The sequence below is a fragment of the Manis javanica genome, chromosome 11 (assembly GCF_040802235.1).
Source record: "Manis javanica isolate MJ-LG chromosome 11, MJ_LKY, whole genome shotgun sequence".
NCBI classification, from domain to species: Eukaryota; Metazoa; Chordata; class Mammalia; order Pholidota; family Manidae; genus Manis; species Manis javanica.
Genome location: NC_133166.1, coordinates 81,547,094 through 81,573,301, shown reverse-complemented (window position 1 = coordinate 81,573,301; position 26,208 = coordinate 81,547,094). Strand labels below are relative to the sequence as shown.

The following is a 26,208-nucleotide window of genomic DNA, read 5'->3' as shown; positions in this document are numbered from 1 at the left end:
ACTCTCCAAGTGAGGCTGGCAGGGGCCCGGCAACCGCCGCAGGCCTAGCGCGGGTGTGATCAGGGAGCCCAGGTACAGTGCCGGCGAGACCCCCGGGCTTCCCGCGTGGTGCACGCATGGCAGCCTCATCCTGGGCTCGCCAGAGACCCTCCCAATGGTTTCCACGTTGTGTTTCTGTCATGTGGATGAGCTACACTGAAAGTCAAATCCTTCCCTGTGATTCAGTTTTGCCATTTTTCAAAGACACCATCAGACTTGGTGGCAAGGGTGTTTAAAAGAAAGCACTTCTATTTTTCAACTTTTTTTTTTTTAAAGGTAAATGAAGTTTGCTTTTCCTTGGATAGGGACCCTTCCTCCCACCCTTACCCCTTCTGACTGCTGCAAAAACCTTAGTTCGAGGAAAGTGAAGACGAATGAATGAAATAATGCCAGAGCTGGCTGTTGCCAGGAAAAGCACACTCTGATTCAGTTAATTTGTTCTGTTAATGGCAAAGGCTGTGATTCGCAATTAGCTTATTTTAAGAAGCTGTAATGAAAAGAGCTACATCAGCCGTAAGGTCAGTGTTTGATGAAGATTATTAGGCTTTTCGAGTTAAGAAAACAGGGCCCCTCAAGAGGCGGGGATGTCTGTTTAAGATCATCTTGCTAAACAATACACGACTGGCTGAGATTTTCAAACTGGGTTTAAGCCCCTTCAGAGAAGCTGAGAAGGAAAGGGGAGGGGGCCGTCCAAACATTCTGGCAATGGAAAATGTTCCACAAATCAGATTTGTGTACACTCAACTTACTAACTACAGAAACTTCCATATTGGTGATTCTCTTTGGGGTAGGGATGCTCGTCTAGCCCAGGTGGGATGAATTACAGCAGGCATGGAGTTTGCAATAGTTCCAGCTCCCTCACAGAAAGACTCCATGCACGTCAGTCAACCAGAGCCGCTTGAGCAGCTGAGAAAAGCTGAGCCCAAAAGAGGCGGACTCCCCCCGCCTCTCTCCTTCCTCTTCCTTTACATTGGAATGGGAAGATATAATAATATACTTTCTTAAAAGGCAGAACTCTCATGGTTTCTGTACAACTGCAAATGCTTTCATTGCATTTGAATAGGGTTAAAATAAAAGTATATGTGCTCTTAAAAGTCAAGATCATAACTTGCTAATGAAGTCGCAAATTATCCAGAAGAAAACCATGCATGGGCACATGCTGAACGGCAGAATCTTTTGCCTCTAAAATTTCAGTTATTGCCTTTGTAATATTAAAGCCCAACAGGGAACCGGCGGGACACCGCTTGTGCCCTCTTGTCATGTTATGAGTTTCTGGTTTCAGATAAAAGAGGAGAAAGGGCCCTTATGAAAGCAAAGAACTGGAAAAAAAAATCAAACTTCCTTCTCGGAAAGCTAAGGGTTGTTTTCCTGGAGATGATGGATAATGACACTTCAACGTTTTTTAAATTTTTAATAGAGAAAATGGAGGCAAATTATGGAGGGAAAAGAGCACATATAAATAAATAGAACAAGATGAAGTTTTGACAAAAGCTTGCCTCAATTTCTTTCTTTTTTTCTTTCTTTCTATCTTTGTCTCTCTTTTTCTTTCATTTTTTGAAATCTTAAACCCCATTTCTGGCTTGCATTTGGTAGGATTCCTGCTCTGGCTTTTATTAAAAACAGACTTTATGTGGTCAGAATTCTCCATCTAAACCTAAAATTTAATAGGCATAAGGATCCTGACACAGTCTCTTGCTCAGTCTCAGGTGACCCCCCTCCTGCCCCCACCCTCACGGGATTTCCCTCCCAATGAGCTGAACTGTCGCTGAAACTCAAAGGTTCAGCACAAACCAACCAACTTTCCTCTTTGACTGTGAACTCTCATTCCTGGTTTACATTTGAGACTCTTTGCAAGGCCAGATTAAGTTAAACCTGACTCTAAATTGAGAATATTCTAGAAATTTTGAACAACACAAACGTTGTCCTATAAATTTCCCAAGGTAGATGCATTAAGCCCAGTGGCTCCCTTCTCCAGCATGAGCTACCAATTCCTGCCAACTTTCTTCTGTGTGCAAGCTCGGCAATACCAAAGGCAACTCCACCTCACTGAACAAATGAACATAGAATTGGACAGCATCTCTGAAGGGTACTGGCAAGAAGAGGTAAAGCAGCCAAGCGGGCAGGCAGAGACATGCACGTTCACTCCTGAGGACAGGCACCACCAGGTTGCTCTGGTTCTTTCTTACAGCTGAACAGACAAAATAGCTGACTTGAAGGCTCCTGTATGGGACCCCCACTCCCCACTCTCAATGCCCCTTCCCCAGTGGCCTCCATACCTTCCTGGCACAGTGGCCTCCATATCATCCTGAAATGCAGAGGACAGGGCCTCTCCACCCCTGCCCAAAAGTATCAGTAATGCCAAAGTTGAGAAACCATGGTATTGCGACTGGGGCCTAGGCTCTGAGTCAGACTGCTTGGGATTAGAGCCCTGCTCCACTAGGGCCTGGTTGAGCAGATGTGGGCAAATTGCTTAACCTCTGTGGAAACTGATAACAACCCACCTCGTTGGGTTGTTGTGAGTAGTAAACAAAAATAGATCTGCAAAGCCCTTAGGACAGTGCCTAGCATACACTGAGAGTACAATAAATATTAGCTATTGTTTTTACTATTATTACTAGAAATTTAGCTCAGTTCCAAATAGATTATAAGCCAAACCTATTGAGTTTAGAGAAAAAATAAATCAGTTTGAGAGTACGTATATCCTCTTTGATTAGGACCAAAATGGTGATTACCCGACCAATCACTGTGCTTCACAATTTTTCAGACACTTTCGAATGCCTCATCTCATATGATCTGAGCAACGACCTTGTTGAATTTGTCCCTATTTCATAGACAAGGAATTCCTGGCCCAGAGTTGAATGAGTGCCTGAGGTTTGAGGCAAACCAGGTCTTCCCGAGCTACATCCCCTGCTATTCCTGCTGTACCACCCTTCGTTAACTGGTTTAAGGTCGCCCTTCTCTTCATTACTCCCGACAGCCTGAAGATCAAAATATATGTAAGCACCGTAATCAGAGGGCAAGGTGACTCAGGCTTCAGGCACTTCTCTTTTATGGCACATGCATAGTTAAGATTTTCCTTTAGGGAGCAGCCAAATATTTTCATACTCTGAACTGAGTTTTTAAAAAATTTACTTTCTGTATAGGATAATTTTCTTTCCCTTGAAAATTTTTCATGTTGAGAAAAAACCCAATTTCTTTCATTTTCAAAATATCTTCTTTATATACATTGTACATATTTTGAGGTGAATGTATGAAAGTGAGAATAGAGCATCAACTCTATACATGTTTGAAGTTTTATTTATTTATTAGTTATTTTGTTTCATTTATAAGCCTGAAAATCTGCTTTTCAAATGTATCATTCAAATGCACAATGTTCTATGTCATAGATGTTAGCGGCTACACAGCAATCATTATGTCTGTGTTAAAATTTCTATGCATAATGTTTAACAAACAACTGCAGGTTAATCAGCCAGATTTTTACTCAGCCTACATTTAATATCAGGTTTAGGGGTCATAGTTCAGAGATCATGGATAATATTCCTTGAAGTCAGTGGTTTTCTAGAATTCCTTCCCTACTAGAGAAGGCAAGGCCCTGGTCTGCGATACTCTCATGACCTATGGAGCACCCAACCATGGCTCCTTCCTTTGAAAATGGTCACACTCTACAGCTTCAGCTGCTGAAATGTCACTCATTCGGGCCCAGTTTCTTTGGTCCCATTTAGTTTGTGCCTGTTGGTAAAGGAGAGGCTTGGACCACATACTGGTCTTTACAGGGTGTCGCTGGCTCAGCAATTTTCTCACGATTCCCCTCCCGGGTGAGAACAGCAAATGTGTTTGGTAAAATCTTGGCGGTTTTCTTTCCCAAATTTTGTCTGTCATGCTCTGAGAAGAGAACCACAGAGCCCCGGGTCCCGCCGCGTGCAGCCTGCTTACCTGGGGACGCTGGGCGGAGCCCTAGCTGGCCGGGACGGGACCTGCGGAGGCGCCCCAAACGCATCACTGCCACTGGGGAACGGAGGTAACGGGCCAGGCCGGAAGGGCACTGGGGGCGCCCCTGCGTGGGGTCCTGGTGAGGGGGCGGCAGGTGCAGGTCCCCGGCCAGGCGTGGGCCGTGGGGGCACGGTGCTCAGGGTGGGCCTCCGCTGTGTGGTGGGGCTTGGAGGGGGTGACCTGGTGGCGAGACCAAAGCAGTTTGCTCACTGCTGCTCCATCTGATTTTGGCCCTAAAAACACACCTTAGAGCTTCCTGACAGCTTTTTAACAACTATTTGCCTGAATTAGATCCATGTTACGAAAAATAGAGGGAATAAAAGGGGAAAGGGGCCAAGGACTGTTTCCTCATGCCTCACTCTGGACATGCTCAGTAGTAGTTTCTTATGTATCCTTTTAAACTACATTCTTCAACAGTTTCTCTCTCTAAAGATCCCTTTCTTGTACATAATAGAACAGGATGTTCTATAGCTTACTTTTTAAAAGCTGCTCATTAACTTGGCCATCCTTATTCCAGTACTATTGAACTGATGGCCTTTTTAATGGCTATGTAATACCCCATTGTAAGGCCCTATTGTGCTTGTTTTTTACGGGAGTTGGGACTACCTGACGGGCTGTCTCACTCCTGAACTTAAATATCATTTTGCCTCTTTTTTCTGTAGGTTCATCTTGGTTTAGGGAAGCACACTCAGGAAATGGTCCCAGACAGGCTCGGCAGGGCCCCTTTCCTACCTGCGGGAGTGCTGGATCCAGGAGTCATCCACAGGAGGCGGTGCGGGGGTGAACGTGGTGGCAGTGTTGATGTCGCCGATGATCACGAGGGCCTCTTTAAGGGCTTGGTACATTCGGAGCATCTCGTCCCTGCGCTGGGCCTGTTCAGCGGATTCCTCCATCAGAGTGTTTTGGTCCTCTGAAGAATATAGCTGTGCTAGGAGCTCTGAGTTTATGAAATCTTTCACCTGTCAGGTCACAACAGAAAAGTAAAAATGGGAATGAATGAGTGATCAAAATGGTGCAAACTGGTTCAGACAAAGTCCACTGAAGTCCACTTTAGGGAAAGGGAAGTATCATCTGTCTGCCGACTCTTATTTTCTTCATTATCCCCCCAATCCTCAGTACTGGTGCTAGTATAACAGTTTTCCCTCTGTCTTACAGCTATTGACACTAAAGAAAAACATCTGTTATTAGTTGAAAAGGGCCAAATGCTGCCATCACCAGGACAGGGTCTGTTGGCTGTGCAAGCATTTCTGCAGGGCTGTCTGAGGCTGCCTGGCCTATTCGTGATGGAAGGTGCCAGGAGGTGGAAGCAGTACTTTCAGTACTTTGCAGATGCAATGACATAAAGACACCTGTGTAATAACACAAGTTACCCATTCCTATGCATTCCTGGTCCTTTACCTAGCTTTTTCCAAAATCTCCAGAATACTATTAAGGCCCCAGGTTTCAATGTGTCTAAAAATGGAATTAGGACAAATAAGTGAGTATTTATTTAATACAGAACCTTATATAATTGTGCAGGTTGATTTACCAAAAAAGTGAAAGATACGCTCCCTGCTTTCTAGAAGTTTACAATAGAAGTTACTTAACAGTGGTGAGGCGGTGTGAAGTCCCACAGGTAACAGACATATAAAAACAAACTAAAATGTGACCAACATGAATGAGTCTTGGGGTAGGGTGTTTGGGAGCAGGATGGGAATGGAGGCACAATTATGCTGCCCAGCACTGAGCGCCAGAGCACCAGCCACCTGAGTTCATCAAATAAACCTAAGACACCACTGACCTTCAGGCACACCACTATAGTACATGCCACTAAGAAGGAAAAAAACACTATCAATTACACTATGACAGAATGACGAGATGCCACTGAGTGTAACATGCATCTTCATGTCAGAAATACTAAATAGGAAAAAAATGAATATGAGAATCGATAACTATGATATGTTCCAAATGCCTTCAGAAGATCTCTGACTTAATTCTCACCACATATTAATGAGACACACATTATGCTGAGTTTACAGATGGAGAAACTGAAGTTCAGCAAGTATATGTAACTCACCCAAAGGCACGCAACATGAAGCTGAACCCAGAATCTTCTGACCTGAAGACCAGTGCACTTTCCATCATCTTTTACCCCACTTTGATTGTGTGCTTAGAAAAGATGATTTATGTTTAAGTATTGTTACTTTAGAGTAGGGTAGAAAGTATGCGAATTACCTTAAGTCTTGAAAAATAAACCCACTTGGATTTTTCATTTCTCTGTTAAATGAGAATGCTAACACCTAGGATCACTGGATCAAAGAAAGTCGCAAGGCTGGTCTATTTAGTTGTTACAAGTTCAGGCAGACAATAGAATTTCTGGCTTGTAGTTAAACTTGTCACTCAGATATGACAAGAATACACAGCTTCATTACTTTTTAAAGGTGGGTGTCAAACCATGTAAAAAATGCTATTAATCAGAAAATTCAGCTAAATATCACAGCTTTTCTGTGGTGAAATGAGTGTTCTCTCCACATATTTTGTAAATCAAGAGTGATTCAAATGTGGAAATACTCTAATATACAAGATGAGTTCAAGTAACTGTCTGATGAAGTATGTTTATGTGACAGTTGTGGAAGGCCAATCAGCCAGGCAACCTGGGGCCAGATGTGAAAGCCTTGAATGCTAAGGGGAAGTGTTAGAACTTCAGGCAGTGGGAGCCATGGAGCTTTTCAAGTAAGTAAGTGAAACAATAGAGTTTTAGGAAAATTAATCTGGCTATGATTGGAAAAGAATTTGCAAGGGTGGTAGTGGAGATGAAGGAATCTGTTAGACGACTATTGTGGATGATTATGACATGCTAAAGGGCTTAATTTAGCAAGGTTGCAGTTCAATAGAAAAGATGGGCCCATATAATTGATATTATAAAGAAAAACCAGTTGGACTAGGTGCTGTTATGATGTGAAGAGCAAGGAAGAAAGGAACAAAGACACTTCAAGCCGTGAGGTTTGGATAAGTGGGAGTATAGAAAATCAAATGTCAAGAAAGAAAGTCAGAATTAGAGGAAAGACAATAAATTTAGCTTAAGGCATATTTCATTCCCCTCCTTGAAGATTTATTCACTTCTATACACACTTGCAGGTACCCAAGCAGTCACAGACATTTGCACAAATCTTCCACTGCTGGGTGAGTTGTATGCACTTGGATGGTGAAAATCAAAAGTTGGAAATAAGATAATTTTCCTGGCATTGACCATCAGTTGGGTTGAGCTCTTTTGAAGCTTTACATCTTATGGGAGTATCACTTAGGATCTATTAAACACAATTTAAACGAAGATCCTTCCAAGAACAGATTTAAAATAGATCTGAATTAAGAAGCAACTGTCAAACAAACCACAAAATAAAATAAGGGCCTATTTCAGCATTCTGATCAGATCTACCTTGAATCAACTCTTCCATGTCAAAATGTTACACACTAAAACTTGCCTACTACCCAAAAGATTTGGCAACATTCTGAAATAATGTATTATCAGCATGAGAGAAAATGGCAGTATGGCACAGTGGTAAAGAGCATCTGCTTTGGAATCAGCTCTGAATCTGAATTCTAGTGCTTATTGTTTTTGGAAATAACATAACCTCTTTGAGTCTCAGGTTCCTGATCTGTACAATGGCGATAATTGTAGTAGCTGCCTCAAGAACTGTTGTGAGGATTAAGTGAAAGAACGAATATACTTCCTAGCATGATGCCTAGTATTTAGTTAGTGCTCTGCAAAGAATAGCTGTTCTTTTTATAGTAGAGAGGCTAAACTGGCATTAGGTACATGGAAGTTGGAGAGCAAATAGAAAGCTATTGCAATAGCACAGGCATCAAGTGACGTGGTTCAATACAGGGTGTAGGCTAACATTTTATTTTGCATGTAAGCAAAATTTTAGGAAGACTCTTCTTCTCCTGCCAGCCTAGCTTTGTGATGCTACAATGGCAATGAAGGTGGGGGGACTTTGGGGAGTTCCCAGACATATCAGAGACTTTCTCAGCAGTTGTATGTCCATGGCACAAATATTTAAATCAAGGATTCTGCACAGCAATTAGAAGCCAAGTGGATCCCTTTTAGATGACAGCATCTAGAAAATGCCTCACAGAACATGACATAAACTAGTTATACTTGGATGTGAGATTAGAAATAATATTTATGCTTTTAGTTATAACACCTTATAACCTACACATCTTTGTGTGGGTCACAAAAAGCTTCACACATGAAAGCTCATTCCAGTTGGAGCTCTACAGCCTGCATAAACGGGCATCACACCCCCAAGTTGTTGTGCTCAGTGTAAAGGAATGTGAGGTCATTAAAAACAGCCCATGCTTTCCCCTTTCTTTCTTTAACCCTTCTCTAGCAATCTGCTATATTTTTGGTCCTCAAACCATCTTTGTCTTTATTACTAAGATCATTTGACAGCCTTCACATATAGAAGAGACATTTCTAGAGTTTTCATACAAATCAGTTACTAAGGAGACCATTTCCTTAAATCTTTTCGTTTCTTGACGGAAGGGCTGCAGTATGGAACATAGTGGTAGCTCTCTTTTACGTGAATACACCTATAAAAATATAGCTGAGAAGTTTAAATTTGCTGAGTTTTGGAGAGATGCTTGGTTAGAATTTTGTGACTCTTTGAGATCTCATAGTTCTCTCATTTCTACTTAAGCCTCTTTTCCATTTCCCAGGGATTCCTTTCTGCTAAAGGCCAAGGAAGTTTTCCTTCTCTAAAAAGTAACATCATTTGACTCACAAATGCAACATTGAGCAAAATAAGTCAGACACACAAAAAACCATGTGATTCTAAAGTTCAAAAGCAGACAGAACTCATCTACGGTGTGAGAACCCAGGCTTGTTACCCTTGGTGGGGAGTGGTGGGGCAGCGAGAGTGGGGCTTTTTGGTCCTGGTTGTGATCTCATGAGTAGGATGCTGAATTCTTGACCTGTAGAAACAGACCAGTGGTCTGGTATTTAAGATGGACTTTCCCGTCAAACAATGAACATTTAAAATAACACTTGACTTCATACAGATTAAAGTTACAGTGAGTTTTGAACCAGGGCACATGTTACTGATTTCCCACCGAAGTGCCAATGGCCAGGAGAGCGAATATGGATCTCCAGGGGCCCAGGGGCCCAGGGGCCCAGGGGCAGTAGAGATTATAAACTCTAAACGCAAAATGCCTCTAGATTTCATATTTGGTTTTTAAAAAGTTCCATAAACCTTTACTTTCTATTTCGTGTTATCTGGGTTTGTTTGAATAGGAGGAACAGTAGATTTAAAACACCGTTTCTCATATTCAGACAAACCCTAATTAAATATTCAAGGAAAATGAACCCTCTGGGAAGACACACCATGTGTACACTCTGGAGAGAGAGCACCCTAGTTTGAGAAGGCTGACTTGTTGTTTTCCTGATGTTGCCCTTTGTGTTATGTAATGTTACAATGGAAAGAGTACCAGACTGTGAATGAGAAGACCTGGATTTTAATCTTGACTCTGCCAGCTCCAGCTGTGTGATCCTGGGAAAGTCACTTAATTTCTCGGAGGCTCGATTTTGTTATTTATAATCTGGGCAACATAACAAGTACCCAGTGGGTGGAGGTCCTTATGGGATCAAATGCAGAAGTATGAGTCATGTTGCCACTCACACTTGTAGAATAAAGCTGGATCCACTGTTTTGATCTCTGATGGAGAACAACTGGTGAGGTGGGCTATGGAGAAAAGGCCATCCGAAAGCGCTTGCCCGAGGGTATTGTGTGTGCATTAACTTGAAAGTCCTGAGCAAAATGCTGCTGCTTTCACTGCAGCCTGTTGAGAACAACCGCCTGCCATCAACTTGCTATTTCTTTGTGCTGCTGTTACCTGGTATGTTTAAGCAATGAAACAGCTGCTGCGTTTCAATAGACAAAGGCTTACAGTATGTCTGAGGAAGGCATTTATTGCTGGCTTTAAACTTCTTAAACAATTCCATATGGAGACATGAGTGGCAGAACACTTAATGTAAACTTTCAAAGGAAACTGCCCACCAAATTCTGAACTTCGTGAAAGTTGGCTGGAACAGATTCTTTTTTCAGAAGGCAGAGTAGCCATTGCCATCTCAGAGAGAAAGGGCCCCAGCGCTGCTTTGATAGTGGCAGTCCACAGAGACAGGACCCCATTTAAGGCACATGGTTGTTCTGGAGGAGCAACTGTCATCTTCTGCCTGAAGCCAGTTATGGAAGCAGCACGGTGGAGTGGATGGAAGTGAAAATGAGGAATCAAAGTGATCATTTTCTAATTGTGAATGCTGATCATTTCTTGTGCTCAAAGATCTCTTTACTTTAAATCAAGTAAAAACTCAACATGCATGCATGACACACTGCTGGGTGGGCACCACGTTCCTGTTCCTTGTACTCTGCAGGGTGTTTCTGGACTGAACAAAAAAGGCTCAGACCTTCTGTACAATAAGGTGCCATGAGAATATGAGAACAGTTTTTAAAAATGGATTTATATTTTTACATACAGAATGACCTCCTTGATTTAAAAATATTTAGTATGAAATATAAAACTGCATTTTTTACATATACAGTAAGAAAGTGGGTAATACTCAAAGAAAAGCAGTCACCCTAAAAGCATTTTCTGGTAGAAACACAAAGTAAATTTCAAACAAGATGACTATAACTTCTTAAGAACACTGCATTATATGATGTTTTGCTTTCTCCACATTCCTGCTAGTCTCCACTTCAAGGTCAGACCTGGGAAACCAGGTCTTAACTGGCATTTTTCTCATGTGAGGTCTCTCTCAGACAACTGGCAGAGCTTGACCTTCATAATACTCTGTTGGTGGGGTTTGGGTAGGGGTTAGTCATTTCATTAATGCAAGCCAACACACCAGGGACACTGGGGGCAATTACCCTTGTGGTTCGTGTGTGTGTATGTGTGTGTGTGTGTGGGTGGGTGTGTTTCTTGAGGTGAAAGTAGGATAGATTTGCAATATGGTCTTTCTTTTTTCCCTTTAACTAATTTGTGCCAAGCTGCTCCTCACAGCGATAGACAGGAAGTGCTATTTCCTGTGCTGATGATTTAATATAGTGCAGAGCAAAGCAGTGTTTGAACTGATGGCAGCACTAATGACTCTCGGTAAAATAGTGAAAAGATAAATGATACTTAATCAGGAAGATGTTTAAATAAGCAAGGGTTTGGATATACCCGGCAAAACAACCTGAACTCATTTAAGTAAAGTTAAGAGGGTAATTTAAAAAATATACAGACTGTTTGTTTAATACTTTGTATTTTTCAAAATGGCATATAGTCACATTTATTATGTTCTCTGGCAATTCTGTGAAGCAGCTCAGTGTACTTACTGTAGAAATGACTGAATTCAACTAAGAGGAGCCAGTAAACTTGCTTCAGGTCCCACAGCACAAAGCAAACTTGAGAGAAAGTTCATAGTTTCTAAATTCCTCGTATGTCTCTTATGTTGCCGGTATTTCAAAGCATCCTACTACTCTTGCTTAAATACACCAAGTACGTATAAAGATAAAGTTAGTTAAAAAGGAGATTGGTCCCATGAGTGCCTGGGGCTTCTTACAGTCAAGGAATGTACAGATCATGAACAACAAATGGGTTGCCATATTGACAATACAGTTTTGGAAGGAATCTTGAAATATGGATAAAAGGCAGCCATATTAGTTTTCTGCAATTTTAGTTTTCATAGTTCTTCCATATATACTGTTTTGTGGAACAAATCCCTAAACTGAGTACTTTTTCTATGATTAGTGTTTTACATATGAGAGAACAGATGCAAAGAAGGTTAGTGATTTCTTTTAGGTCAACAAAGTCTATAGCAAAACCAGGTTTGGAACCCGGTTTCTCCTGAATTCTAATGTGGGCCTCTTTTCACTACTTTGCCATCTAATTTTTATTTGTTGCAAGCAAATGCTCATAATATAAAACATCCCAGTAAAGCATAGCCTATCTAAGAGGTAAATTCACAAATAACTTGTGATATTATATGTACTTTAACAAAGTAGCTATAATAACCAAATCAGACCACATAATTTAAGTATCCTATCTGACTACTATAAAAAGAGCCATGAAACGGGAGAGATTCTATCCACTATAGATCAATTAATGGCTGGCCCAGCAGGACACTTGGAGATTTGTTCAAAGTTATATCTTCCTTAGCTTAGAAAAGGAAAGCTGACTGACTTAGTCTCCAAAGGGAGAGGTGAAAAGCCCCTACCAGGTTAAAATAGCATTCCATCATTTTTAGAAGGTGAAAATAATCATATTAACATATTGTGTGCATGTCTGCGTGGGTGTAAAGAATAAGTATCTTTTGTCTCTAATCTCAAAGTCTAGGAGCCAGGGCATCTGGTTTTATTGCTGGCTTTGCAACTAATTTATGCCCTGGCCATAGCTGTGGTATTTCTGCTCTGCTTTATTGAAAGCAAATTCACACCCTTCTAGAGGAGATAGTCAACAGGGGATACCATGGTGCTGGAACTAGTAGTTTTACACTTTCTTTCCTAAGTTATCTTTCACTGATCAGTCCCTTACCATTTGTAATGGAAAATGATGAACCTGGGTAATGGGACTTCAACCATCCAGAAAATATCACAAAGAACCTGAAGGGAATGTAAGCAATTTCCACACTAGGATGGGTTAGAAGTTAAAATGAAGTAGATTAGAGTCACTTACATTATTGATCATAAGGTGCATTATCGTTTTTGGAATTAAATCTCGGATACATTTGTTGATAATAGACATGTAGGAGTCCACGAGGTTGCGAATGGTCTCCACTTGCCTCTCCAGTTGTGGGTCCATGGAAAAGTTTTCTGCTTGGCCATTCTCATCATTTTCAGTCTAACAGAAAGGGAAGAAAACATGGGTTATTTAATATTTGTTCAGAAGGAAAATACCAGATATTATTGATGATCAGCTTCTGCTTCCTATATTTGGAGTTGTGCTACTAGAGAGTAACTTTATCTTATTGAACATCCATTAATTCTGAAAAGAGATCACAACCGTGTAATTATCATCCCACTTTAAGCTTACCAAATACAGGAAAAGCAAGTATTCTAATCCTGAATGAATGTTGAGGTGAATAACCAGATAAACAGTATACCTAACGACATACCCCTAGAGAACAATCTAATCTTAAACCATTCTCAAGCTTGTCAAAAAACTGAGTCCAAACATAGGATGTAGATGTCAATCTCTGGGAGGGGTATCCTGGGATGCTATAGATTAGAAATAACCTTGGTGTTGTTCTGGAGCTCCTAGGTCTGCTCTGGAATGGATCAGCATTTGGATCAGCCCAGATTTAATATGAAATCTCCTAGGCCTGGCCTGCAGCCAAAATAAGAGATATAGAGGACAATTCATTTTTCCATGCACTTGCTGGAATTTGTTATGTAAATTCTTGCTTCTGTCATCACTACTAAAGGTTGGCTCCATTGTGAAAAAGTTACAATTTTAACTTTCAACTTGTTATTCTTTGAATAAAACAGAGCACATCTATACACAAAGAATTTATTTGTGCAACATGAGAGAAGCATCTGTTTTCTATACTATGGAACTTGAGTTAATTAATTCTGGCTTATCCACCAAAGGCTGGGCTGCAACGGCATCTTCATCATTAAGGGCTGACCTGTTGGCTTGCCCTTGAAATCAATTTAGAACAAATGGTCTCCATTTCAAGTCAGTTGAACCATCTAAGACCCAGAATATGATACAAATATTGCTAGTGGTCTGGCCACTTTCTAACATTTGGAAGGATTTAATTATGAATGCAAAAAGGGGGGTGGATTATTTATTGCTTCCAATGTGGACATGAAATGCTTTTCTTTGGAAATGTACATACTTGTTCTGCCAGGTTTTCAGTCATCCAATCACAAGTCCAGTCAAAGCACTGTGCTAAATAGCTTAAATGAATCTATAAATTACATTCTTTTCTTTTGAGTCAATATGCATGTGTGAAACACATATTACAGGCCACAGAATCAACAGTAACAAAGACAGAAATTAGTTCTAATAATGTATATAAGTTTCTCTTGCTCAGAAGTATTCAACACTTAAAAAATATTAAAATAATATATATGCTCACTCTAAAACACAACAGTCTTTTTCCAATTCTGATCATGGTCCCCTACATAAGGATGACAGAGGACATTTCTGAGGCATCTTATTGCTACTACAGCAAGAGAACTGGAGGTTTAACAAATGACAGTTGTTGTTCTATACCATTTCTTTCTAAATGGTCTTTGGTTGCTGAAAGAAAGAATTAAATGAAGTCCAAGGTAATTATTTATTTTTGCTATTTATTTGTGATATAAACACAATAGAATCTTTTGATAAATAGGTAAAAAGCTAAGGCCATGAAGTGGTCAAGTGACAGAGGAAAGGTCAGCCCTGGTGGTGAAAAAAATAATAGTGTTCCCAAACTTCCTTCTGGGGCATAAAAAACACTGCAAATATGCTTCATTCTGGGCTCAAATGCTAAGAATCAGTGGTAACTGTGATGTTGTTTTAAGGGTATTGTCTTTGAAAGTAAAAACTTTAGGTTGAAATTCAGACTTTATCATATATTGGTTGTGTGGCCACACTTGGGTTACTTAATGTAAATGAGACTCAGCTTCTGCATCTTTCAAGTGGGTGTTTCCTTCCCTGAAAAACTTGCGGAAGCTAAATGAGATGATGTATATGAAATGACCTAACCAAAAGCCTTGTGGGTGCTCAATAAATGTTAGTTTCTTTCTTTCCTTTCTGAACAATCATTGGAATAAAATTTAGAGAGCTGCCTGTCTCTCAATACACATGAAAATATAAGATGAAAAACCTGAGCATAAATCATTTTCAATCCAAGCAATAGAAAAATGGCAAGCTATTTTCTTTTACAATTCCATGCTTTCTGCAAGCTAGTGCCCTTGCCTGGAAGCTCCCCCTCCCATCTGTGAAGACCTTTCCTCTTTCGAAGTCCTGCTTCACCGTCACCTCCTCCAGACAAGCTCCCGACGGCCTTCAGACCCTCCAACACTCCCCTTTCTATACACTGTCTGTGTTCTGTACTCACTTTTATTATTTAATATCCAGCCTAGTGTTATGCTTTTCCCCCTATTAGACTCTGGGGTCATGTTCATCTCTCCCTTCTCAGCACCTAGCAAGAGCTTGATGCAGAAAAGGAGGAGGAGGAGGGGATAACACTACCAGAAGAAGCTGCCGCAGTGCATCTGGGGGTCTCCAAGAGTGCCTCCTTCTAGAGAAAATGGAGACCAGAGAAATCCCAAGTCGATGAATTAGGATACACTACTTGATAACAGTGAGAATGATAAAATGATTATGAAATTATGTATGTTAATGAGAACAGATGACCTACAGCTTTGTGAGGAAAACATCTTTTACATAAAGCAATATAAAACTCCATAATGGATATACTATAATTCAGCTTATCTCTCTGATCTAAAACATACTGGGATTTGGCTATTGCATTTAACAGTAATGGGTAATGGTACTTCAGCATCAACATATTGCCTCTCCCAGGGACATGTATTGAGCACCTACTGTGTTTAGAACAAGCACTTTGCATAGAAAATCCATACCACAACCTTAGGAGATGGGCACCATGGTTATTGTCAACCTACAGAAGGGCATGTTGAAGCTCTGAGAGTGGAAATTTGTTCAGTAAATGTAAGATTAATATCAATGTTAAACCAATTTCTTTTTTTTTTCCTTAAGTATTAAAAAAAACCAGGAAGTATTATGAAATACTGAACTATCCATACTATGTCAGGTAAGTTTCACAGATAAAACAATAAATATAGAAAGTTTCTAGGAAAAAGATGTTATTGAAGTACTGATATTTATAAAAAATAAGTGATGCAACCAAAAGAGAAAAGCAGAATAAATAGTATTTATTAAAGAACGTCTAGGAATATGAAACACCAGGAAAATTATACCACTATCCACATTTACATATAGAAACACTGAATTTACCCATGTCACACTTTTCTTAACAAAGAGCTTGCTTTACATTTTGCATATCAAAATATGCAAAAGATACTGACTTCCACTTTCTGAAACAAGATACAATTAATAAGCAATGTGTCAGAAAGAATGGAGAACACTGAACAGTTTAATCCTCAACATTGAAAAAAAAAAAAGTGTTCCAGAATAACCAGCAAAACAATTTGAAATTCTCTTTAGCTTTTGGAAATTCTAGTAGACACGTGGTCACATGCAAATCCTAACTAGTCTGATAACACCAAGGACATAATGAGGAGTCATAGAATTCATGCACATTTAATGTCTTCTCTGATTTTAGAAGGAAGGAGTAGTTGCCCCTTCTAATATGTCCAATATGAATGGGACAAATATACATAGATGCAAATGCTCCCTTTTCTCTAAACCCAGCTCTAACCAAATTCTCTATTGTGCTCTTTTCTGTATGTATACTGTGACTATGCATTTTTTCTTTGTTTAAATTATAGGATTGCAATAGGATTCTTTGCAGTCTAAGCACTGAAGTGACAGCTGTTTATCATTATCCTCATCAAGTGAATGTAAAATAAAAAGAGTAATTTGTCTCTGATCTTTGAGGCAAAAAAGAATGGTCTGCAAACATTTAACCTTTTATGTGCAGGTTCATTGATGCTGTTTACAAAATGTGAATAATATTGTGAAAGCCAGCTTTCTTCTGAAAAATAAAATGGACAGGCCTTCCTATTGCAATTTTTTGCAAAATGGTATTTGAGAAATCTAATGCACTTTAAACAATCAAAAATAACAGCTCAGCACTATAAAGTGTAAAAATTAATATCATAAGTTTTTATGAAGCTATTTACACAGTATTCAAGAAATAGACTGTATTTACACAGTATTCAAGAAATAGACTGTTTTACAAAATATGAATTTAAAAGCCTTCTCCAAAAGACTTAATACTTTAACAGGTAAGAGAATAAAATAATCGATTCCGAAATAATTTCCACCATACCTTAAAGCATCCATTATAGAAGCTCTGGATTTGACCAGAATGTCTATTTTACATGTGTTTGCCTTCCTTTCCTCAAATCTCTTATTTAATTACATCATAGGCTTCTTTGAGGATCACTGAAGTCATCTGAATAAGGCTAGTGATTGTAACTCCTTAAAAGTAGAATAATAGAAATCCAAAGTACCCTGACAATAATATGTACACAAACATACTATAGAACTAATATGTGTGCCTGGGGTATGGAGGTTTGCTGCATCTCTTCTCACCAGTGAAGAGCAGTGGATGATAATCTACAGATCTACACAAGTGATTTTTCCAGGTAACCAATGCCTGCCCCCTTTTCGGTGCCTTATTATTGTTATACAAATCTCTGTTACCTTAAAGAGCAGAAAATATAATTTAACTTTCCTTAGTGAAGCCGGTCATTATGGAAATACTGTTACCATGGCAATGCAGCTTTGGATTTTCCAGCCCCACATTGCCAAGAATATTTCACTGAAAACTTTTCCCCACTCCCAGTCATGCACTTCTAATTTGCAGAGGCTGGGAGGGCAGGCAACCAAAATTGTAAAAAACGATGGGAGAAACATGCTCAGCAAAGCCTTTGAGTCTAGACTATAGGCTGGCGCTTTGTGACTGGTATTTCATTCATTAGTTCAACAAATATTTATTTAGTGTCTCAGGTGGACTGTGAGAGATACAAAGGAAGTCTAAAACCTCAGGCTTTGCTCATGAGATTATTCCCTGGCAGGGAGGATGTGGTATGGTATGAGTCAATGATTCAAATGAGCTCAAGCACAGCAGGCTTCAAGGGGAGTCTTTAATGAGGACAACACTTGGGATGAACCTTAAAAGTTGAGTGATAAGTTACAGCAAGGGATGTATGAAGAAGATGTGGTACATATATGCGATTACTCAGACATAAAAAAAGAATGAAATCTTGCCATTTGCTACAACATGAATGGGCCTAGAGGGTATTCTGCTAAGTGAAATAGGTCAGACAAAGACAAATACCATATAATTTCAGTTGTATGTGGAATCTAAAAAACAAAATGAATGAGTGAACTAACAAAACGGAAACAGACTCATAAATACAAAGTACAAACTGGGGGTTGCCAGGGTGGTGGGGGTGAGAGCATGGGCAAAATGAGTGAAGGGGGTACAGAAGTACAAACTTCCAATTATAAAACAAATAAATCATGCGGATGACAAGCACAGCGCTTGGATTATAATGAACAATATTGTGATGACTTCGTGTGGTGACTACACTTAACCATGGTGACCATTCTGTAATTTATATAAAATGTTGAATCACTATGTTCCACACCTGAAACTAAGTAATAATGTCTATCAACTATACTTCAATTATAAAGTGAGAAAAAGAGAGTTGGGTGAGATTTCAAAGACTGGGACTTAGGGAACATGCTCATTATTTTATCCCTGCATATACCCTACATATACCAAGAGCTTCATAAATATTGTGGAATGAATGTAGAAAAAAACACCGCAGGCCATTTCCTGAGGGATCGGGTTTCTGTCTCAGAAGGAGCCTGAGCAACTGAGCTCCAGGTGATGGGGTCGCTGCTACGTGGAAAACGTGAATGTTAACTTGGGTTCCTAGAACTGAGTTCTCCAGGTAGATCTCTTCTTTGCAAGGGCAGGATAAATAACTATCTGCATCCAAAATTGTATTTCAATTGATTTAAAGATTTTGATGACTCTATCTCAGGATGTCTTCAGGTTTGACCTGTGATTGTAGTCAAAATGCTGGAAGGTGAAGGATGCAGCTCTCTGCATCTCCTATTTGCAAGAAACATCCTTAATACAGGAGAAAACACCGAGCCTAACCAGATCCAGGTTATTCAGGGGACAGCCATTAAGTTGTCCAGCAGGACCCAATTCTGTCGATACTATTTTCATTTTTATTCTTCCCTCTTCTCTTTTACCTGTTACTACCTTTTTATTCTCCCTATAACTTCAGCCTCTTTTCATTTCTAAATAGTATCATAATAAATATTACAATACTATGTAAGATTAATGTGAAATAAAACAGCTTAAACAAACCCCTCAGGATTTAAAAAATACTTGATGAAAAACAACAAATCAGTCTTAATTTTAATGTAGCTCTGTATCTTCTTTTTTTTTTTTAACTCTCATTCAGCCCACTAGCTGCCTAACAGCATATTTCCATGTGGTACCAGTGTATACCTAAATCTCTAATAAATAACTTGGATGATGACAGCAAGGAATAATTAGAATTTGGAGGAAGAAGGGGTGAGAGGAATTCCTCATGTAATTGACAGTCATTGCATTTGCATTTAAAATGCATAGAAACACTTGCTTTTATCTGCAACTATAAAAAATAATTGTGGTTATAAGAATTCTTAGAGAAATCTGAAAACTTATGTACTCTGTCCTGAAGTCCTCTTAGAAGTTACAATAATATCAGTCTGGTTTTTAATCTATCTAAAGGCCTGTATTGCTATAAATAATATTAAGATTTTGTTCATGAATAGGAAAGATTCATATATCAATGCTTTAAACACATTATCAAACATTGCTATTCAAACATCCTTACTGAGAATTCTTTCTGAAATTATGATTATTTATTTCTTGGAAAATTTTAATCTTTTTAAACTAAGTTTACTTACCATAAAACAACAAACTTTCATCCAAACAATAAGACTAAACTGAGCAATTTAAATGGTTTCTTTACAAGAATCACTTCCCTTACCACCATTTTTGGTTTTAGATAATAAACCAAAATTTAGATAATTTAGAAAGGGCAAAAATTAATTTTCAAGTATTGACTCTTGGGAAAAATATTCATGTTTGTTTAAAATTTAATTTTGGTATAAAGAAAACCCTTTTCCTAAAAAGAACTGAAGTTAGTTAGAATCAACAGATGAAAATTTCCTTTTTAGTGAAAAAAAAATCATAATGTTCTTTGAATTAGCAAAATATGAACTGGAATATTTCCAAAGAGAAAAGTCTCCAGAAAATTGGAACAAATAAAATAAGGGTAAACATAAAAACAATCTGTAATGGTTAATTTATGTATCAACATGGCTGGGCCATGGAGAATGCAGACATTGGTACAAACATTATTCTGAGTATTTCTGCAAGAGTTTTTTTGGACAAGATTGACATTTAAGTTGGTGGACCCTGAGTAAAGCAGATTGTCCTCTGTAATGTGGGTGGGCCTTGTGGGAAGGCTTGAATAGAACAAGACTGACCTCCCCTAGCAAGAGATAGCTTTCTGCTAGAAAGCAGACTGCTTTCTGACTTTATCTGCTACATTGGCTAATCCTGGTTCTATAGCAGACTGCCTTTGGACACGCACTGGAACATCAGCTTTCCTGGGTCTCTAGCCTGCCAACCCACCCAGCAGATTGGGACTTGCAAGCCTCAAAAATTATGTGAGCCAATTCCTTATAAAAATCTCATATACACACATATGCATGTACACATTTCATTAGTTCTATTTTCCTGGAACCCTGACTAATACACAGCCTTGCTTATGTGATTCAATGTTACATTGCTTATTGGAGTTTAGAGGTGCTGTAAGATTCCAGAGAAGCAGAAGATTAGGAAAAGCTGTGAAGGGAAGTTACACTGGTCTCACTCTAATGATTTACCTTTGCTTCACAGTATTCTCTAAGGGAGAGAGAGATGCATCAAAAAAAAAAAATCCATGTTCATCCTCTATCAGAAGGTCTTGCTATTACTCCTCTGCTGGTAGACAAAATATAAATTAGGAAGGCCTCCTCTTTCCCCAACTCTCAGTCCTGGTGGTTAGATGGAACTGTTTGGGCCAAGACACTCTAAATACCCATCTGGCCTGGCCTGGCCAGATGGCATGTGATCACGCAAAGCAAATTATAAGCACATTCATCAGAACTACTGGGGATGATAAGCTTCCTTTCAGTTAGGAATGAAAACTTTTTAAGAAGTGAGCTTGTATTGATGAGTCTATTTCTGATTTGTTTATTGTTTTAGATTCTGCATATAAGTAAAACTGTGTGATATTTATCTTTCTTTGACTTATTTCACTAAGCATAACATCCTCTAGGTCCATTCATGTTGCAGGAAATGGCAAGATTTTATTCTTTTTTATGGCTGAGTAATATTGTATGGTGTATATGTACTATATCTTTATCCATTCACTTATTGATGGACACTTAGGTTGCATTTATCTCTTGTTTACTGTAAATGATGTTGCAGATAACATAGTGGTGCATGTGACTTTTACTTACCATAGGGGAGGGGTTAGGGAATGAGCAAAATAGGTAAAGGAGATCAAGAAGTACAAACTTCCAATTACAAAATCAGTAAGTCATGGGGATGAAAAGTACAACATAGGGAATAGAGTCAACAAACTAACAATTTTGTAGGGTGACAATTGGTAAGTACACTTAACTGGTGAGCATTTCATAGTGCATATGTGTCAAATCATGATGTTGTATACCTAAAACTAATTGTATAACAACTATACTTTGATAAAAAAATTATCTTTTGATTAAAAAAAAAAGAAATAAGTCTACCCGAGGGCAAGCCTGCCTGCCTCAGAGTGAAGAGGAGTTGAACCTGCCCACGAATGACATCAACACAGAGACCAGTATATTGAGATGTGCAGAGAGGCAGATACGTGAAGACATCATTTGAGTGCCTGGATCTGGCTATGCTGGATCTCTCTACCTCTGGATTGCACACCAGCCAGTAAACTGCTTTGTTATTTTTAAGTCCTGGTTTGGCTTTAATTTCGGTCGCCTACACCCTAAAGAGTCCAAATGAATAAAACACTTACGCATTCATGATGTTCTCTGAGCCTAAAACTATGCTTCCACCTTCAACTGTTAATCCTTCATGTTTTAGTGTGAATGTAACACAGCTTTGATTGCTGCATCCAAAATACAATAGCCTCTTCTTGTATTTGAACATTCCTTTTAAACTTCTCATCCTTTGTCTTGTATATTAGTTAGGTACATAAATGCCCATTTCCCAAACTAAATGGAAAGTTTCTTGAAGGCAGTAATGGTTGGTGGCAAATCCACAATTAATCTCAACAGAAAGGACTAATGAGATGCTTAATAATTCTTAGGGAACCACTACCACATTGACTCATTCTTACTATATTACCACATATACCAGTTAATGGCCTATATTTTTCTTTTTTTCTTCAACAAAACTGGGAGGCCAACACCCAACATATGGAAATATTTCTACATTGAAAGTTATGTGAGGAAATAAAACTTCACTAAATGACAATAAAATGTCAGGTAGTTTTCAAACTGATTTACATATATTAATTCACTTAATCTTATAGCAACTTTATGAAGTAGATACTATTATTCTCATTTTACAGATGAGAAGTGAGTCACAGAGAGGTTAACTCGCTTATTTAAAGTCACTTAGTAAGTAGTAGAATTGGGATTCAATGCAGGTGTTCTGACTGCATAATATACCCTCTTAACTACATAATATAATTTCTCCATTCTTCTATAAGGTTAGAGTGGGATTGGTGCTCAAATACCATGAAATGATCTGCAAAGACCATGGAATGAAATGTATAGTTCCAAATGTTACCTGGATTACCAAATATAGTGCTGTGAGAAAGCCTGATAGACAGAAAAGACAGAAAACAGTTCTTCTTGACGCTCACAATGAAGGCTCCTCTTTGATTCAGACTGACTTGTGTGCTGCTAATTCTGTAACATCACTATCATCGCAAATGAATTAATACTCAAGTAACCAAAGATTACAATCACAAGAAAAATCCCAGTGGTTTCATCTGTAAGAAGGTAACACCTGAAGGTTAGGGGGAGATACGATCATGCTCACAATGTACACCTTATGAATCCTATGGTTCTTATTTGGAAATGCGTAACTACAGGGAAACTTTAAATTATTACATCCATCACACTCCTTGTTTAGCAGATATTCTTAAAGCTCATTTTAGAATCAGGGTTGTAAGGGCTTATAAGGTCTATAATAAAAACTGGGTCTTGTTACAAAGATTGAAAGATGGACAAAGATGTGGAAGAAAAAATCCAAAATATTATAAAACCAAATCTGTCAGTTGTTCTTCAAAAATATTCACATGGATGATATAGACACATTATAGTCAAGCTAATAAAGCCCTAGAGAAAGCAGGAGAAATAAAATTCAAGTATTATCGAAGCAGCACAGGAGGTCATAATAGAGAAGCTACATAATAAAGTAACAGCATAGGTATTCAGTGGCTTTCATTTAGTTCTTCCTTATATTACGAGGTAGATAATCCTTAAAAGTTCAATGCAAATACAGTATCACTTGCTCTACATGCAAAATTACTCAGTAAAACACAAAGAAAAGAATATAATGGATTAAAAATACACAACAGGTAGAGTAATTGCATCTTTCAAGGGTGTAGGAAAAAATGATAATGGCTTAAAGAAGTAGCTGCACTCAAGGGTTTTGAATTTCACCAAGGCCCACTGACCACTGGAGTTGATAACACTATCATCTGGATTCAACTGCAGAATCCCCCAAAGGCCACAGGATAACTTTTCAGCCAGCCGTGTACATGAATTAGTGAGTACACCTTTGTCAGACATTCCAGGGCCCAATGGTCTTACCAGATGATACAGATATAAAAAATCTAAAAAGTGTTTTAGAAAATGTAGGTTCATTTCTGTCAATAGGAAAGGTGACAGTAAAATCAGAAGAAATTTGCCAGGTTGAGATGTTACAAATTTCTGGTTTTTGATAGTCAAAGGTGGGACATTTCTGGTGATAGCACTGGTCCATATCTGTCTAGGTCACCACGCAAACTACATGCACATGTCCGAGGGTTGGAACGATACTTCCAAAGTGGCCCAAAACAGACCTTTTATCTTTGTAAATCCTCATTCCCAACTAAGAAAGAAACTAAGGTGTAAAGGAGTTTATGTCAATTGAGGCAAACTTTCAGTTTGTAAAAAACAGAAATTCGTGAAGATGCTAAAAATAACATAAAATGCTGAAACTACTGATTCTGAAAATACGAATGACTAGACAAAAGTCGATATGCCAGACACAGTGATCATCGAATCTGGAGCTTATTCTCTTTTGTCACCTGTCTCCATCTTTCTTCTGAAATTGTGTGTGTGTTCCCTGCTGAACAATATAGACAGTGTAATATGTAGAAAGTGAAACTTTCTTTACTTCACCTTAATCTTGATGTTCGCTTCTGCTATCAAATTTCATCTACTTCTCAGAAGGTGGCAAAAACTAGAGTGGCAAGATTGCTTAAGCATCAACTTATGGTGCATTTATAGTAACAATTAAAACTGTTCTAAGATAAATTTGAAAAGGTACAATTATTATTAGAAAAAATTCTGTAGTATAAAAAGTCTGTATACATGAGATAGTATAGAGGGCTATGTTAACAAAATTTGTAAATATGACATGAGGTATAAGAGAGAAAGTTGATGTGGTTTCTTAAAAACTTTCTTTCCCTAGACTGTTTATAAAGTAGTTTAGAAGCAGAAATCAGACTATAACTACTAATAAACATTCATGAGTTTACAATTCCAAATAATGCTTTTTATGACCAGATCAAGATGCTCCTTTATAGAATAACAAGGTAACTTTAGATAAGAGATGTAAATATTGCTAACAAAATGTATTACCACATGTATTTACAATTATCCCCAAATTTCTCTTTTTCCTAACCATGGCTTCATAACTCTGGGAAATATTATTAGTGAGCATTATGATATTCTCTCTGCCGGTTTTGTTTATGTCTACTCATTTATATAAATGCCTTCAATTAAAATAGATACAATGCTTTCTGAATTTAAGAGTCATAACTCTTTGAAATTCTCATCATAAAATTTTATACTACATGGGTGGCCAAATGAATCAAAAAGACATGTGACAACATTTCCTCTCTAATTCAATTCAATTTCTAGCAACATTTTTCTAGCAATTCCCAAAACCTGGGAATATATGTAAAATAGAAAGCACATGATAGCAATTTTTAGAGGGCTCAAAACTGAAGGCACATGGTTTAAGGTAGCATATAAAGATAGCTTCACACAATATCAAGGTGGTATATGTGATTATGGTAATTCCTACCATTCCACCATAATTGTCTGATTTAATTATATTTTACATATTACTATAAGTAACATATTCTACCAAGTGTGCAGGAGAATTCCTAAATCAAAGGACTGCAAGGAAATACCCTGGACCAAGTACACATTAGCTGTACTCTTCAAATGAGTTGAACAACCAGACAAATTAAAAACAAATCATCTGACTCAGGGGGATACCCCGATTTCTAAACCCACTTGGTCTGAGTGGCAATTTAGAATAACAATTAAGGGTATGAATTATGCAGTTAGGTGACCTACATGTGTATCTTCTCTCTGCTACCAATTAGCTTGCAACTTCAGGTAGATTAAAGTTAAGAAGTTATTCAGCCTCTCTAGGCTTTAATTTCTGTGCTATAAGAGGGTTAATATTAGCACTTATACATTTGATAGGGCAGGGCAGGTGCAGAGACTAAGTGAAATAACACAGGCAAGGCACTTAGCATGGGACCTGACAGATAGTAAGTGCTGAATAGAAGTTAACCATTTTTATTACTTCAGATAAATGATGTAAATGATATACAGGACTTAAATGACATTTGAGTTTACAAAATTCATAAATACGGGTTTGAGTTTTAAAAAAACTATTCAAAAAGTCCCTGGGCTACAATCCTACTATAAATACTTGTGAGTTTCTTACATCAAATGTATGTGATCCTTCACTACCTACCTGAGTATGAGAACCACTGGCTTAATTTACAGAGGTCCTTTGAGCTCTCATATTTTGTGACTTTAAGAAAAGGAGGCTGCATTTAAGCATCATATGCTTACATCATGGCTCTTCAGAAATGTCGTGTGACTAGGGAGTGTCCATTCACTACAAGAATTCACGCACAGTCTTCTGGGCATGCCGGAAAAAAAAAACAGCGCTACAATGACCAAGGGGATGGGCTAGAACTGATGACTTCTGAGAAGGCTTCCAGAGATTTTCTGATTCAATAATGTGTCAGAACACAGACACAGTCACTATTTTAGCTCTGAAATTACTGGGCAGTCAAGGAAGATGCATAGATTTGCTGGCCGAAAGAGAAAAACAATAGCTCTATCTACAATATTTCTAGGAAAACACTAATAATTTTT

At 38.4% G+C, this 26,208-nt stretch overlaps 1 protein-coding gene across 4 annotated transcripts in view; it reads right to left on the bottom strand.

Moving 5' to 3' along the window:
- DNM3 (dynamin 3) overlaps window positions 1-26,208 on the bottom strand; it is a 546,077-nt gene that overhangs the window by 23,719 nt on the left and 496,150 nt on the right. For all 4 annotated transcript variants that reach the window (XM_073216760.1, XM_073216763.1, XM_073216762.1 and 1 more), the window contains 3 exons: window positions 12,721-12,885; window positions 4,762-4,988; window positions 3,973-4,209 (listed from right to left, as the gene is read on the bottom strand). In XM_073216760.1, coding sequence (XP_073072861.1) covers window positions 3,973-4,209; window positions 4,762-4,988; window positions 12,721-12,885 — 629 coding nt within the window. The remainder of the gene's footprint in view (window positions 1-3,972; window positions 4,210-4,761; window positions 4,989-12,720; window positions 12,886-26,208) is intronic.